General features: G+C 45.2%; 1 protein-coding gene across 1 annotated transcript; it reads right to left on the bottom strand.

Annotated features, from left to right (window-relative positions):
• Positions 1–3,507: 3,507 nt before the first annotated feature.
• Positions 3,508–10,653, bottom strand: LOC311117502 (leucine zipper putative tumor suppressor 2 homolog; the record flags this gene model as incomplete). Its single annotated transcript, XM_084192425.1, has 7 exons — positions 3,508–3,899; positions 4,260–4,790; positions 4,913–5,059; positions 5,259–5,381; positions 7,860–8,609; positions 9,795–10,203; positions 10,451–10,653. The coding sequence occupies 7 exons, from the start codon at positions 10,651–10,653 to the stop codon at positions 3,612–3,614; spliced, it is 2,451 nt and encodes an 816-aa protein (XP_084048551.1). The 3' UTR covers positions 3,508–3,611.
• Between the last annotated feature and the right edge of the window lie 484 nt (positions 10,654–11,137).

Genomic DNA, 11,137 nt, shown 5'->3' with positions numbered 1-11,137 from the left:
AAGGACTAGAATGTCGTTCACTGTTGGACATTTACACAGAAAATGGTTATTATGGGATTATGAAGAACAGTGAGATATGTGAAAAGGGGTTCCCTTTTGGTTCACTACACCTGTGCTACTTATTCCACTTGAATGCGTTAAAGATCATGCTATGGAGGTATCTATGTTTCTATGTGATGAACACGTATGAAATATTATTTGGATTAAATGCTTTGTGTTAATAAATGTAGTCTGAAGATGCCAAACACAACAAATGAGGAAGATGATATGGGGTGACATGAATGATGTTGATGGTGATAATGACAGCCAAATGAAAGAGAAATCGCATTGAACAATGATGACCATTAATGTTTACATCCCTGTTAGTGAGCATTTCTTCTTTGCTAACATAATCCAACCACTTTACAGGTGTGGCATAAAAATAAACTGATTAAACATTGTGATTATTACACAGGTGCACCTTGTTCTGGTGACAAAAAAAAAGGCCACTTTAAAATGTGCAGTTTTGTCACACAACACAATGCCACAGATGTCTAAAGTTTTGAGGGAGCGTGCAATTGGCATGCTGACTGCAGGAATGTCCACCAGAGCTGTTGCCAGATAATTAAATGTTCATTTGTCTACCATAAGCCCCCTCCAACGTCGTTTTAGAGAATTTGGCAGTAGGTCCAACCGGCCTCCCAACCGCAGACCACTTGTAACCACGCCAGCCCAGGACGTCCACATCTGGCTTCTTCACCTGCGGGATCGTCTGAGAACAGCCACCCGGACAGCTGATGAAACTGAGGAGTATTTATGTCTGTAATAAAGTCATTTTGTGGGGAAAAACTCATTCTGATTGACTGGTTCTGGCTCCTAAGTGAGTGTGCCTATGCCCTCCCAGGCTCACCTGTGTGAAATCCATAGATTAAGGCCTAATTAATTTTTTTAATTTGACTGATTTCCTTATATGAACTGTAACTCAATAAAATCTTTGAAATTGTTGCATGTTGCGTTTATATCAAAATGCAGTTTGATCAACAAAAAAGAATGGAGTTTGTAAAATATGATGTAAAATAATATTTTTAATGCATGCAATAGATCACTCCACTCCACTCTTTCCAGACCTTTTCCAATTGTGATTGATCATCTCATTGGGATATGTGTGGTGCTGTAAAGATATATAGAAATCTTTATTATATTTTGTATATTAAACCCACAATGGTACCGGTGTTACCACAAAATATCTTCAGGCGCTATATAAAAAATATATACATCATCATCATAGATCATATTGATTTTTATTTATCTGTTAGATTATTTTCTTATATACTTTGTTTTACTCTGTAATATAAAAGACCACAACTCTAGTTGAATCCATTCTTATGAGGAAGCACAATTGAGGACTGCCATATTTATCTATGGTTCCCAGCATAGACATAGAATTACATTCAAGTAATTATATTTATATGGTTCCCATTGGCTGCCAAAATGTTGACCAGAGATTCAGTCCCATTCCCCTAGGAGCTCCCAAGGCCATAACATAACCACTGTAACAGTTCCATAATGACCTGTGTGTCATGCCTTAGCCTAATCTATCATGCAATGTCCACCACAAACCCCTACATTATCTGGACCGACTCTGACAGACAGGGAAAGACATGCAATCATGCCATCCACATTATCTACATGTCAGTGAGGGAGTCTCACAGTCAGGGACAGGAAGACTAGGAAGTGTAATTTGGCTTTTTTGAGGGAGGGAGGAAGAGGGGGGGGGTCTAGTAATACTCAAAGAGTATTCACAGTCCAGAATGTGTGACAGTGAGAGAGGACAAGGGAGGAGTACATAACAGTTTGACATGGATGTTTTGTTGCTTTCACTGTGATACCATCAGGGAAAGTGCCACCAAATGCTCCCTGATCCATGACCCCTGACCTCACGGATCCAAGAAGGCTCCATAACAGTCCCAGCAGCTGATACAGCATCAATATCTTTGATGGGCAGCTTGAGTTTTAACCAATAAATGTTTGTTTCTTCCTTTGTTATGAAAGTCTGTGCTAGTTAACAGGAAAGAGAGAGAGAGATTTGTTTCTTCCTTTGATATGAGAGAGATCTCCCAAGCTGCCCTCCCTCTTATTGCTACATGCTTCTATCTCTTCTGTGTCCATACAAAGGGTCAACTACATGAGAAAGACAGAACAGTCACGTCCAGAACTGAAAAGAGCATTATGAGTTTTTGTGCAAAATGATCCCAGGTATTCTCTTGGTGTAGCCTAGTTTGTTTCTAAGTCGGTGTTGATAACTGAATGGTTGCATTTGCTATGTGCCAAGAGTCCTTATACATTCCATTAAAATACTCCAGTGTTTCCATAACTCAGAAAAGACAAGGCTGTAGCTTAAAATTGCTACTTCTAGATGAGTTGATGATCCATTGAACACCGTATATATAAAATGAGAACACACATTGTAAAAGTGGGACACTTGGTGTTGTATTATTACACCATTGCTTAGTGCAAAGGTGCTCGGAGTCCTGTGGACGAACGGAAACACAGTCAAGGTGTTGTTGGTCAGGTAGTCACCCCTGTGTGCTACATACAGATATGATTTCACTTGACTTGATCTGAGATCTGTGCCCTTTTTCCGGGGCTCCCATTGCTTTCAATACCCTGATTTGAGCAAGGTTTGAGTGATGCCTGCTTGTTTCTCAAGTCAAAAGTAAAATTATACGTCCCATAGAGTGCTGGTACTATAGCTGGGCAATCAAACCAATCTAAGAAGGCAAGGAGGACATGTTGATCTGAAGGTGAATCTCAATCTGGAGAGGAAGCCACTTTAAACTATTGAGATACAACCTAAACCTCTTTCAAGTCCGAATGGCGAAGTAATGGAGTCCTTTCGGACTGCAGGTAGTCAGCTGTTCCTGTGAGGGCCTAGAGGAGGGTGCATCCCAATGTCTAGTGGAGTGGATCAACCCTTAGTCAGAGATGCTCCCTTAATGTCCATGACAGCATAAACTCTTAGAAAAAAGGCTTTCAAAAGGGTACTTCGGCTCTCCCCATAGGAGAACCCTTTTTGGTTCCAGGTTCTGCCTGGAACCAAAAGAGTTCTACCTGGAACCAAAAAGGGTTCTTCAAAGTGTTATCCTATGGGGACAGATGAAGAATCCTTTTAGGTTCTAGATAGCACCTTTTTTTCTAAGTGTAGAGAAATAAAGAGTGCTGGTACTGTGGTTAGGGGAATAAGTCCAGGTACACCCTCTGTAGTCTAGATGCAAATTTAAAAACGGCACCCTGTTCTCTGGCCAAAATAAGTGAACTACATAGCGAATAGGGTTCCATTTTGATCGCAGACCTCTCAGTAGCAGTGATGGGGAAACCAGATCAAATCAGGGTGCTGGCACTAATAGTCATGGGGACGAGAGGACACTCTTGTCTCTAATTTTCACTGGGGATAGACAACGCCCCTGTCTGGTCTCTAAATGTCACTGGGGTTAGACAACGCCCCTGTCTGGTCTCTAAATGTCACTGGGGTTAAACAACGCCCCTGTCTCTAAATTTCACTGGGGTTAGACAACGCCCCTGTCTGGTCTCTAAATCTCACTGGGGCGAGAGGACACCCTTGTGTGGTCCCTCTAGATCTCAGTAGCGGTGATTTCCTCGAAGTGTATGTCGTTGCTGCCGCTGTGGACGTCGTAGTCCTCCACGTCTCTGTTCTCCAGCTCTAGACTGAGCTCTCTCATCACCCTCTCCAGATCTCTGTTCCTCCTGTACATCTGGATGTAGCTCTGCTGCAGCTGCTTCTGGTAGCGGATCACCTTTTCCTTCTCCTCCTGCCAGACCCTCCTCTCCTCCTCGAATCCTCCCAGCTGCTCCTCACTGCTCCTCCTCTCGTACATCAGCTCTGCCCTCAGCCTCTCCACCTGACACACAACACATTGATTGATTGGTTGATTAACTGATTAGTGGAATGTATTTGATCATTTCAAAATCCATATAAAGTTGTTCTATCACAATGTTAAAACAACAATACACAACAGAGCAGTACAAAAAATACGTATTATTCAAGCACTATTCTGTAATGAAAATTTAAAAAAATGATGGAAACAAGGTCGGTCATTGTCTTTCTAAGTGTGTGGTTTTAACATGTATTTTGGACACAACAGTGCAAGTTTTACTGTCTGAACACCAGTAGAGAAACCACATAAACTAGTGCAATGGTGTGAGGAATGGGGTGTGATATGAGACTTAAAGAAAGTATAAACATTGTTGTTGGAGCTCACCTGTTGCCTGAGTCCCAGCACAGCTTCAGCACTCTGCCTCTGAGCCTTGGCTTCATCACTCTCCCCTCCCCACCCCAGCCTCCCCTCCTCTGCCTCTCGGTACCCCATAGTGGGGCTGGGGCCCCCACTTCCACCCCCCACACCCCCACACCCCTGGGGGAGGGGCAGGCTCATACACTGGCCGTTATTGGCCGGTGCCTGGCCTCCAGGAAGATAACCTCCTCCCTGATTGGCCAGGGCATCTCGGAGGCGGGCCAACTCTTCCTCCAAGCGTCCAACTTTCTCGCGGAGCAGCTCGGCTTCACTCTTCCTGCGCTGGAGCTCATTCTCACAGACCTCCAGCTCCAGGGAGCGTGTTCGTAGGGCCGACCCAGCCTCCTGGCTCGTAGCCTGGCTGTTCTGGAGGTCGGACCTGACCTCTCTCAGCTGGGACTTCAGGACCACCAGCTCCCCACCTTTCTGGCTCAGCTCTGACTGGCTCTCCTTCAGTTGCTGTTTCAAAAGGGAGATCTCACCTGATTTCTGACACACCTGGAGGAGGGAGGGAGGGAGGGAGGGTAGGAAGGAGGAAATGAGAGAGGGAGGGAGAATTAATATTTTGTGAGATCACTTACTTTTAAATGGTGTACATGAATCAACCCTGACCCACCCACCTCCCACTTGGTCTCTTCTAGACGTGGTCCCAGCTGTGTCTGCTCTCTCTGTATGGAGGCACACCTCCTCTCCAACACTTCCCTGTCCTGCAGCAGAGAGGAGAAGTCCTCCTGAAGCTTCTTCTTCTCCTGCTGCAGCTGGAACACCTGAAATAAAGACACAGACAGTTAGGGTGACATTTTGACAGTCCGTAAATGAAGAGACACTACCAAAACAGAAGCAACATATCATACCGTAATAAACAATAACAAGAATCGTTTTTTATGTAACATGCAACAATACCTGTCACACAAAGCAGGGCCCTGCTTCCCAAACTAAGTTGACTAAAGTATCTCTGTCTGTTACCTGTAGCTGTAAGGCCTGTTGTACTCTCTGGGCCTTCTGTGAAGCCTGTTTCATCTTAGAGGAACAGCTCTGTCTCAGCTCCTCCAGCTCTCTCTCACAGCGATGCTGCTTCTCCTCGTATACCTACAGCACAGGAGGTCAGGGGTTAGAGGTTACATATAGAGAAGTATTTAGTCAGCCACCAATTGTGCAAGTTCTCCCACTTAAAAAGATGAGAGAGGCCTGTAATTTTCATCATAGCTACACGTCAACTATGACAGACAATTTGAGGAAAAAAAATCCAGAAAATCACATTGTAGGATTTTTAATGAATTTATTTGCAAATTATGGTGGAAAATAAGTATTTGGTCACCTACAAACAAGCAAGATTTCTGGCTCTCACAGACCTGTCACTTCTTCTTTAAGAGGCTCCTCTGTCCTCCACTCGTTACCTGTATTAATGGCACCTGTTTGAACTTGTTATCAGTATAAAAGACACCTGTCCACAACCTCAAACAGTCACACTCCAAACTCCACTATGGCCAAGACCAAAGAGCTGTCAAAGGACACCAGAAACAAAATTGTAGACCTGCACCAGGCTGGGAAGACTGAATCTGCAATAGGTAAGCAGCTTGGTTTGAAGAAATCAACTGTGGGAGCAATTATTAGGAAATGGAAGACATACAAGACCACTGATAATCTCCCTCGATCTGGGGCTCCACGCAAGATCTCACCCCGTGGGGTCAAAATGATCACAAGAACGGTGAGCAAAAATCCTGGGAGCTGGGACCAAAGTAACAAAGCCTACCATCAGTAACACACTACGCCGCCAGGGACTCAAATCCTGCAGTGCCAGACGTGTCCCCCTGCTTAAGCCAGTACATGTCCAGGCCCGTCTGAAGTTTGCTAGAGTGCATTTGGATGATCCAGAAGAGGATTGGGAGAATGTCATTTGGTCAGATGAAACCAAAATATAACTTTTTGGTAAAAACTCAACTCGTCGTGTTTGGAGGACAAAGAATGCTGAGTTGCATCCAAAGAACACCATACCTACTGTGAAGCATGGGGGTGGAAACATCATGCTTTGGGGCTGTTTTTCTGCAAAGGGACCAGGACGACTGATCCGTGTAAAGGAAAGAATGAATGGGGCCATGTATCGTGAGATTTTGAGTGAAAACCTCCTTCCATCAGCAAGGGCATTGAAGATGAAACGTGGCTGGGTCTTTCAGCATGACAATGATCCCAAACACACCGGCTTCGTAAGAAGCATTTCAAGGTCCTGGAGTGGCCTAGCCAGTCTCCAGATCTCAACCCCATAGAAAATCTTTGGAGGGAGTTGAAAGTCCGTGTTGCCCAGCGACAGCCCCAAAACATCACTGCTCTAGAGGAGATCTGCATGGAGGAATGGGCCAAAATACCAGCAACAGTGTGTGAAAACCTTGTGAAGATTTACAGAAAACGTTTGACCTGTGTCATTGCCAACAAAGGGTATATAACAAAGTATTGAGAAACTTTTGTTATTGACCAAATACTTATTTTCCACCATAATTTGCAAATAAATTCATTAAAAATCCTACAATGTGATTTTTTTTCTCTCATTTTGTCTGTCATAGTTGACGTGTACCTATGACGAAAATTACAGGCCTCTCTCATCTTTTGAACTGGGAGAACTTGCACAATTGGTGGCTGACTAAATATTTTTCCCCCCACTGTAGATACCACATCCAGAGGTCAAACTGAGAGCCAGCACTATTACTCAAATATATACACTGAACAAAAATATAAACACAACATGTCAAGTGTTGGTCACATGTTTCATGAGCTGAAATAAAAGATCCCAGAAATGTTCTGTATGCACAAAAAGCTTATTTCTTGCACATTTTGGGCACAAATTTGTTTACATCTCTGTTAGTGAGCATTTCTCCTTTGCCCAAATAATCCATCCACCTGACAGGTGTGGCATATCAAGAAGCTGATTAAAAATCACGATTATTACACAGGTGCACCTTGTGCTGCTGACAATAAAAGGCCACTTTAAAATGTGCAGTTTTGTCACACAACACAAGGCCACAGATGTCTCAAGTTTTGAGGGAGAGTGCAATTGGCATGCTGACTGCAGGAACGTCCACCAGAGCTGTTGCCAGATAATTAAATGTTCAGCCACCTCCAACGTCGTTTTAGAGAATTTGGCAGTATGTCCAACCGGCCTCCCAACCGCAGACCACATGTAACCACGCCAGCCCAGGACCTCAACATCTGGCTTCTTCACTTGCGCGATTGTCTGAGACGCCACCCGGACAGCTGATGAAACTGAGGAGTATTTCTGTCTGTAATAAAGCCCTTTTGTGGGGAAAAACTAATTCTGATTGGCTGGGTCTGGCTCCCAAGTGGGTGGGCCTATGCCCTCCCAGGCTCACCCTTGGCTGCGCCCCTGCCCAGTCATGTGAACTCCATTGATTAGGGCCTAATTTATTTATTTCAATATGAACTGTAACTCAGTAAAATCGTCGAAATTGCTGCATGTTTCATTTTTATATTTGTTCAGTATATATGGAATAACAAACAGCTTGATCATATTGGTCCTCGAGGCAACACTTTAGGCCTGCTTAAATCACCTCTCACCTGACAGATGGCGGCCTCGTTCTCGTCCAGGTTCTCTCTGAGCTGCTGCAGCTCCAGGTCTCTCTCCCTCAGCTTCTCCTCCAGGTCCCTCACCACCCCCTCGTAACCCTCCAGGGTCGGGGGCGACCCGCTGTCCGACAGGGGCTGGCCTCGCCCGCTCAGCGACCCAGTGCTCTTACTGGACGACGACCGCCCGCTGTCCGAGTTTGAGTGACCGTGGGAGGTAGAGTGGGCGTGACCTCCATTTGTCCCTGACCCTCCGTTTGTGGTGGTGGTTCTCCCAGTTCCAGGCTCCAGGCCCACCCCGGACCCCCCAGATCCTGAACCCGACCCAGAGGCCTCGCTATGGGCCAGGCTGTAGCCGGTGCTGCTGTGGGTGGGCAGGCTGGACAGGGAGTTACGGCCAGAGTCTGACATAGAGCAGGAATGGCTGCTGCGAGCATTGCGTCCTCCGCTGTACGAGTTCCTCTTGCTATCTGAGGAAGAGGACGAGCCGACCAGAGGTACGACGTTCCCGTAGCTCCCCGTGCCATTGACCACGGTATTCCCGTTATTGAACACGGTATTCCCGTTATTGACCATGGTATTTCCATTATTCCCGTTGATAGGCAGGGGCAGGAGGAGGCTGAGGCTGCCCTGGCTCTCAGAGAGGTTGCCCCCTGGTCTCGGAGAGAGGTACTGCACTGAGTGGCGGTTCTTCGGGACCACCGGTTTGAACGCGGTGGGACGGATCAGAATCTTCTCCATGTTCTGCAATGGAAGACATTATTTGTTAATGGAAGACAGTATTTGTTAATGAGACATTATTTGTTAATGGAAGACAGTATTTGTTAATGAGACATTATTTGTTAATGAAGACATTATTTGTTAATTGTTCCTATCATTCATACAGTATCAAGAGCATTTACAGAAAACTAATTTTAATACATCTTAACATTGTTGTTGTTTTTAACCATAAATAATGAATTATTATCATGTTCATGATTTTCCTTATTGCCTGATAGCAAAGTCAAATGAATCTAGACAAGACCCTTTCAATCCTATAGTATCACAGCTCCAACCAACACTTTATTGGAATCCCCTGGTTAAATAAAGGGAAAGAAATATAAAAGAAACTGATGTTAGTGAATTATACCAGCAGTGTTAATTAGGAATGCCTGGTCTCCTCCCATTAAAGACAGGGACACTGATAGGATGGAAGGTCATTATGAAGGCTCTGATTGGCTTAATTAATATTTATAGGTTTCCAGTAAGCAGATTTTCTAATGATTTTGAGCTACGACATGAGAGATACAAAGAGAGAGGGAGAGAGAGAGAGAGAGAGAGAGAGAGATGAAGGGACGGAGAGAGAGAGAGAGAGAGAGAGAGAGAGGGAGATAGACAGAGAAAGACAGCTCTCCACACACAGGTTCGGTTTTCTTAATGATTTCCCTCAGCCCTCATTAAGTGTGTCAGAGAATGTAAGATAGCTCTAACATTGACTATAAGGCGCGAGGTGACTGACTGTTAAAAGATCTATCATCGGCATTGTCTAAGCTGTGATTAAGGTTCCCACTAGAAATGAATACCCAAATTAGACAGCAGAGGTAAACATGTCACCTAGTAGCACCTCACCACCGGTGCTGCTTAATAGCTAGTAATTGGGAGTACTGAAACGTTCACCATTAGATAGAAGTATTATTAGCTAGCTAGACTGTATGTTCTGTATATGAGCTTAGTGAGGATTTTACAAGTGAAACTTACAACTGAGAAAGAAAAAAAAAGTATACTAATGATAGGATTAATAAACACAATGACAATGTATGGGCATTACCAAAGGGAAGCTGGGATGGTCATTTCTTGACTAAATGGGTACTATAGGACTTATTAGGAATACACATATACCACAAGCTCGGGAACCACTTGACATTTTGGGAATCCCCCTCCGATACTCACCTTCTCCAGTTTTCCCGACACAGGGATGAGTTTGGGCGGCGGACCGCCGATATTCCCGTTGAGACCTCGGGTATCCCTCTTCTCCTCCGAGTCGCTACACGGACTCCTGACCGTCACCACATGGTTATCATTCCAGTCTCCTACAGTCACTACCTCCTCACTCACAAACCCATAGTTCCCTCCACTACCACCACCACCTCCAGCCACACACCCAGCCCTGCCAGCAGAGTTACCCGCCCGGGGCTGCTTCTTGGTGGGCAGTAGCGGCGGCTGGAGCTGGGTGGGCTGGAGCTGGGTCTGGTTGTTGATAACCAGTAGTTGTTCCAGGGAGCTCCCGCTGCGCAGGGTGTTGCTATCACCCTGGAGCCTGAAACAGCTGGTGGTTGGGGTGTTACGGCGTTGCTTAGAGCTGAAATAAAAATAATAATAATTTATAATAATAATTGATAAGAATTACAGTACACAGCACTTTTCCAGTAGCTCTTTTCCATAGTAAGGGTGGAATCACTAGCCTGGTCCCAGATCTGTTTGTGCTACCATACCATCTCCTTGTCACTTATTCTCAAGCCATGTTTGTCTTGATCAGGACAGAAATAGAGTGAGCAAGGGCACAAACAGACTGGCACCCGGGCTATGACCAATGAGTAGCAATCTACCTGAACTCGCTGGCAGTCCGGCAGTGTCGCTGCTCCTGATGGGTCCGGCCAGAGATGAGGCTGCTGACGGAGCCCATGGTGGCTCCGGGGACACAGGGGCCACAGGGCCCTCCGACCACGGGGGAGAGGGTGACGGTGTGGAGGCTGGTGGGAGGCTTGGAGTGGTCAGTTACAGACACAGGCAGGGTCTGAACCAGAGCCATGTTACCTGGACAACACCAGACATACACCCAACACACTCTGCAAAGAGAGAGACAGAGAGAGAGTATGAGACAGAGACAGAGTCAGAGACAGAGGCAGAGACAGAGAGACAGAGACAGAGAGAGACAGAGAGAGAGAGACAGAGAGAGACAGAGAGAGACAGAGACAGAGTCAGAGACAGAGAGACAGAGACAGAGAGAGAGAGAGAGAGAGAGAGAGAGAGAGAGAGAGAAAGAAATGTCTTTATTCTTTTGAAACTTCTGAGTGTAATGTTTACTGTTAATATTTCTGTTTATTTCACTTTTGTTTACTATCTACTTCACTTGCTTTGGCAATGTTAACATACGTTTCCCATGCCAATAAAGCCCTTAAATTGAATTGAAATTGAATTGAGAGAGAGCGAGAAAGAGAGAGAGAGGTCATTATAAAGGCTCCCGTTGCCTTCCTCACTGATACAGTTAAAATCTCACATTCAAACCATCAGTA

This window comes from Coregonus lavaretus (assembly GCF_964263955.1).
Source record: "Coregonus lavaretus genome assembly, contig: HAP1_SCAFFOLD_6450, whole genome shotgun sequence".
NCBI lineage: Eukaryota > Metazoa > Chordata > Actinopteri > Salmoniformes > Salmonidae > Coregonus > Coregonus lavaretus.
Note: the sequence above shows the minus strand (reverse complement) of the source record. Positions and strands in the feature narration are given on the sequence as shown.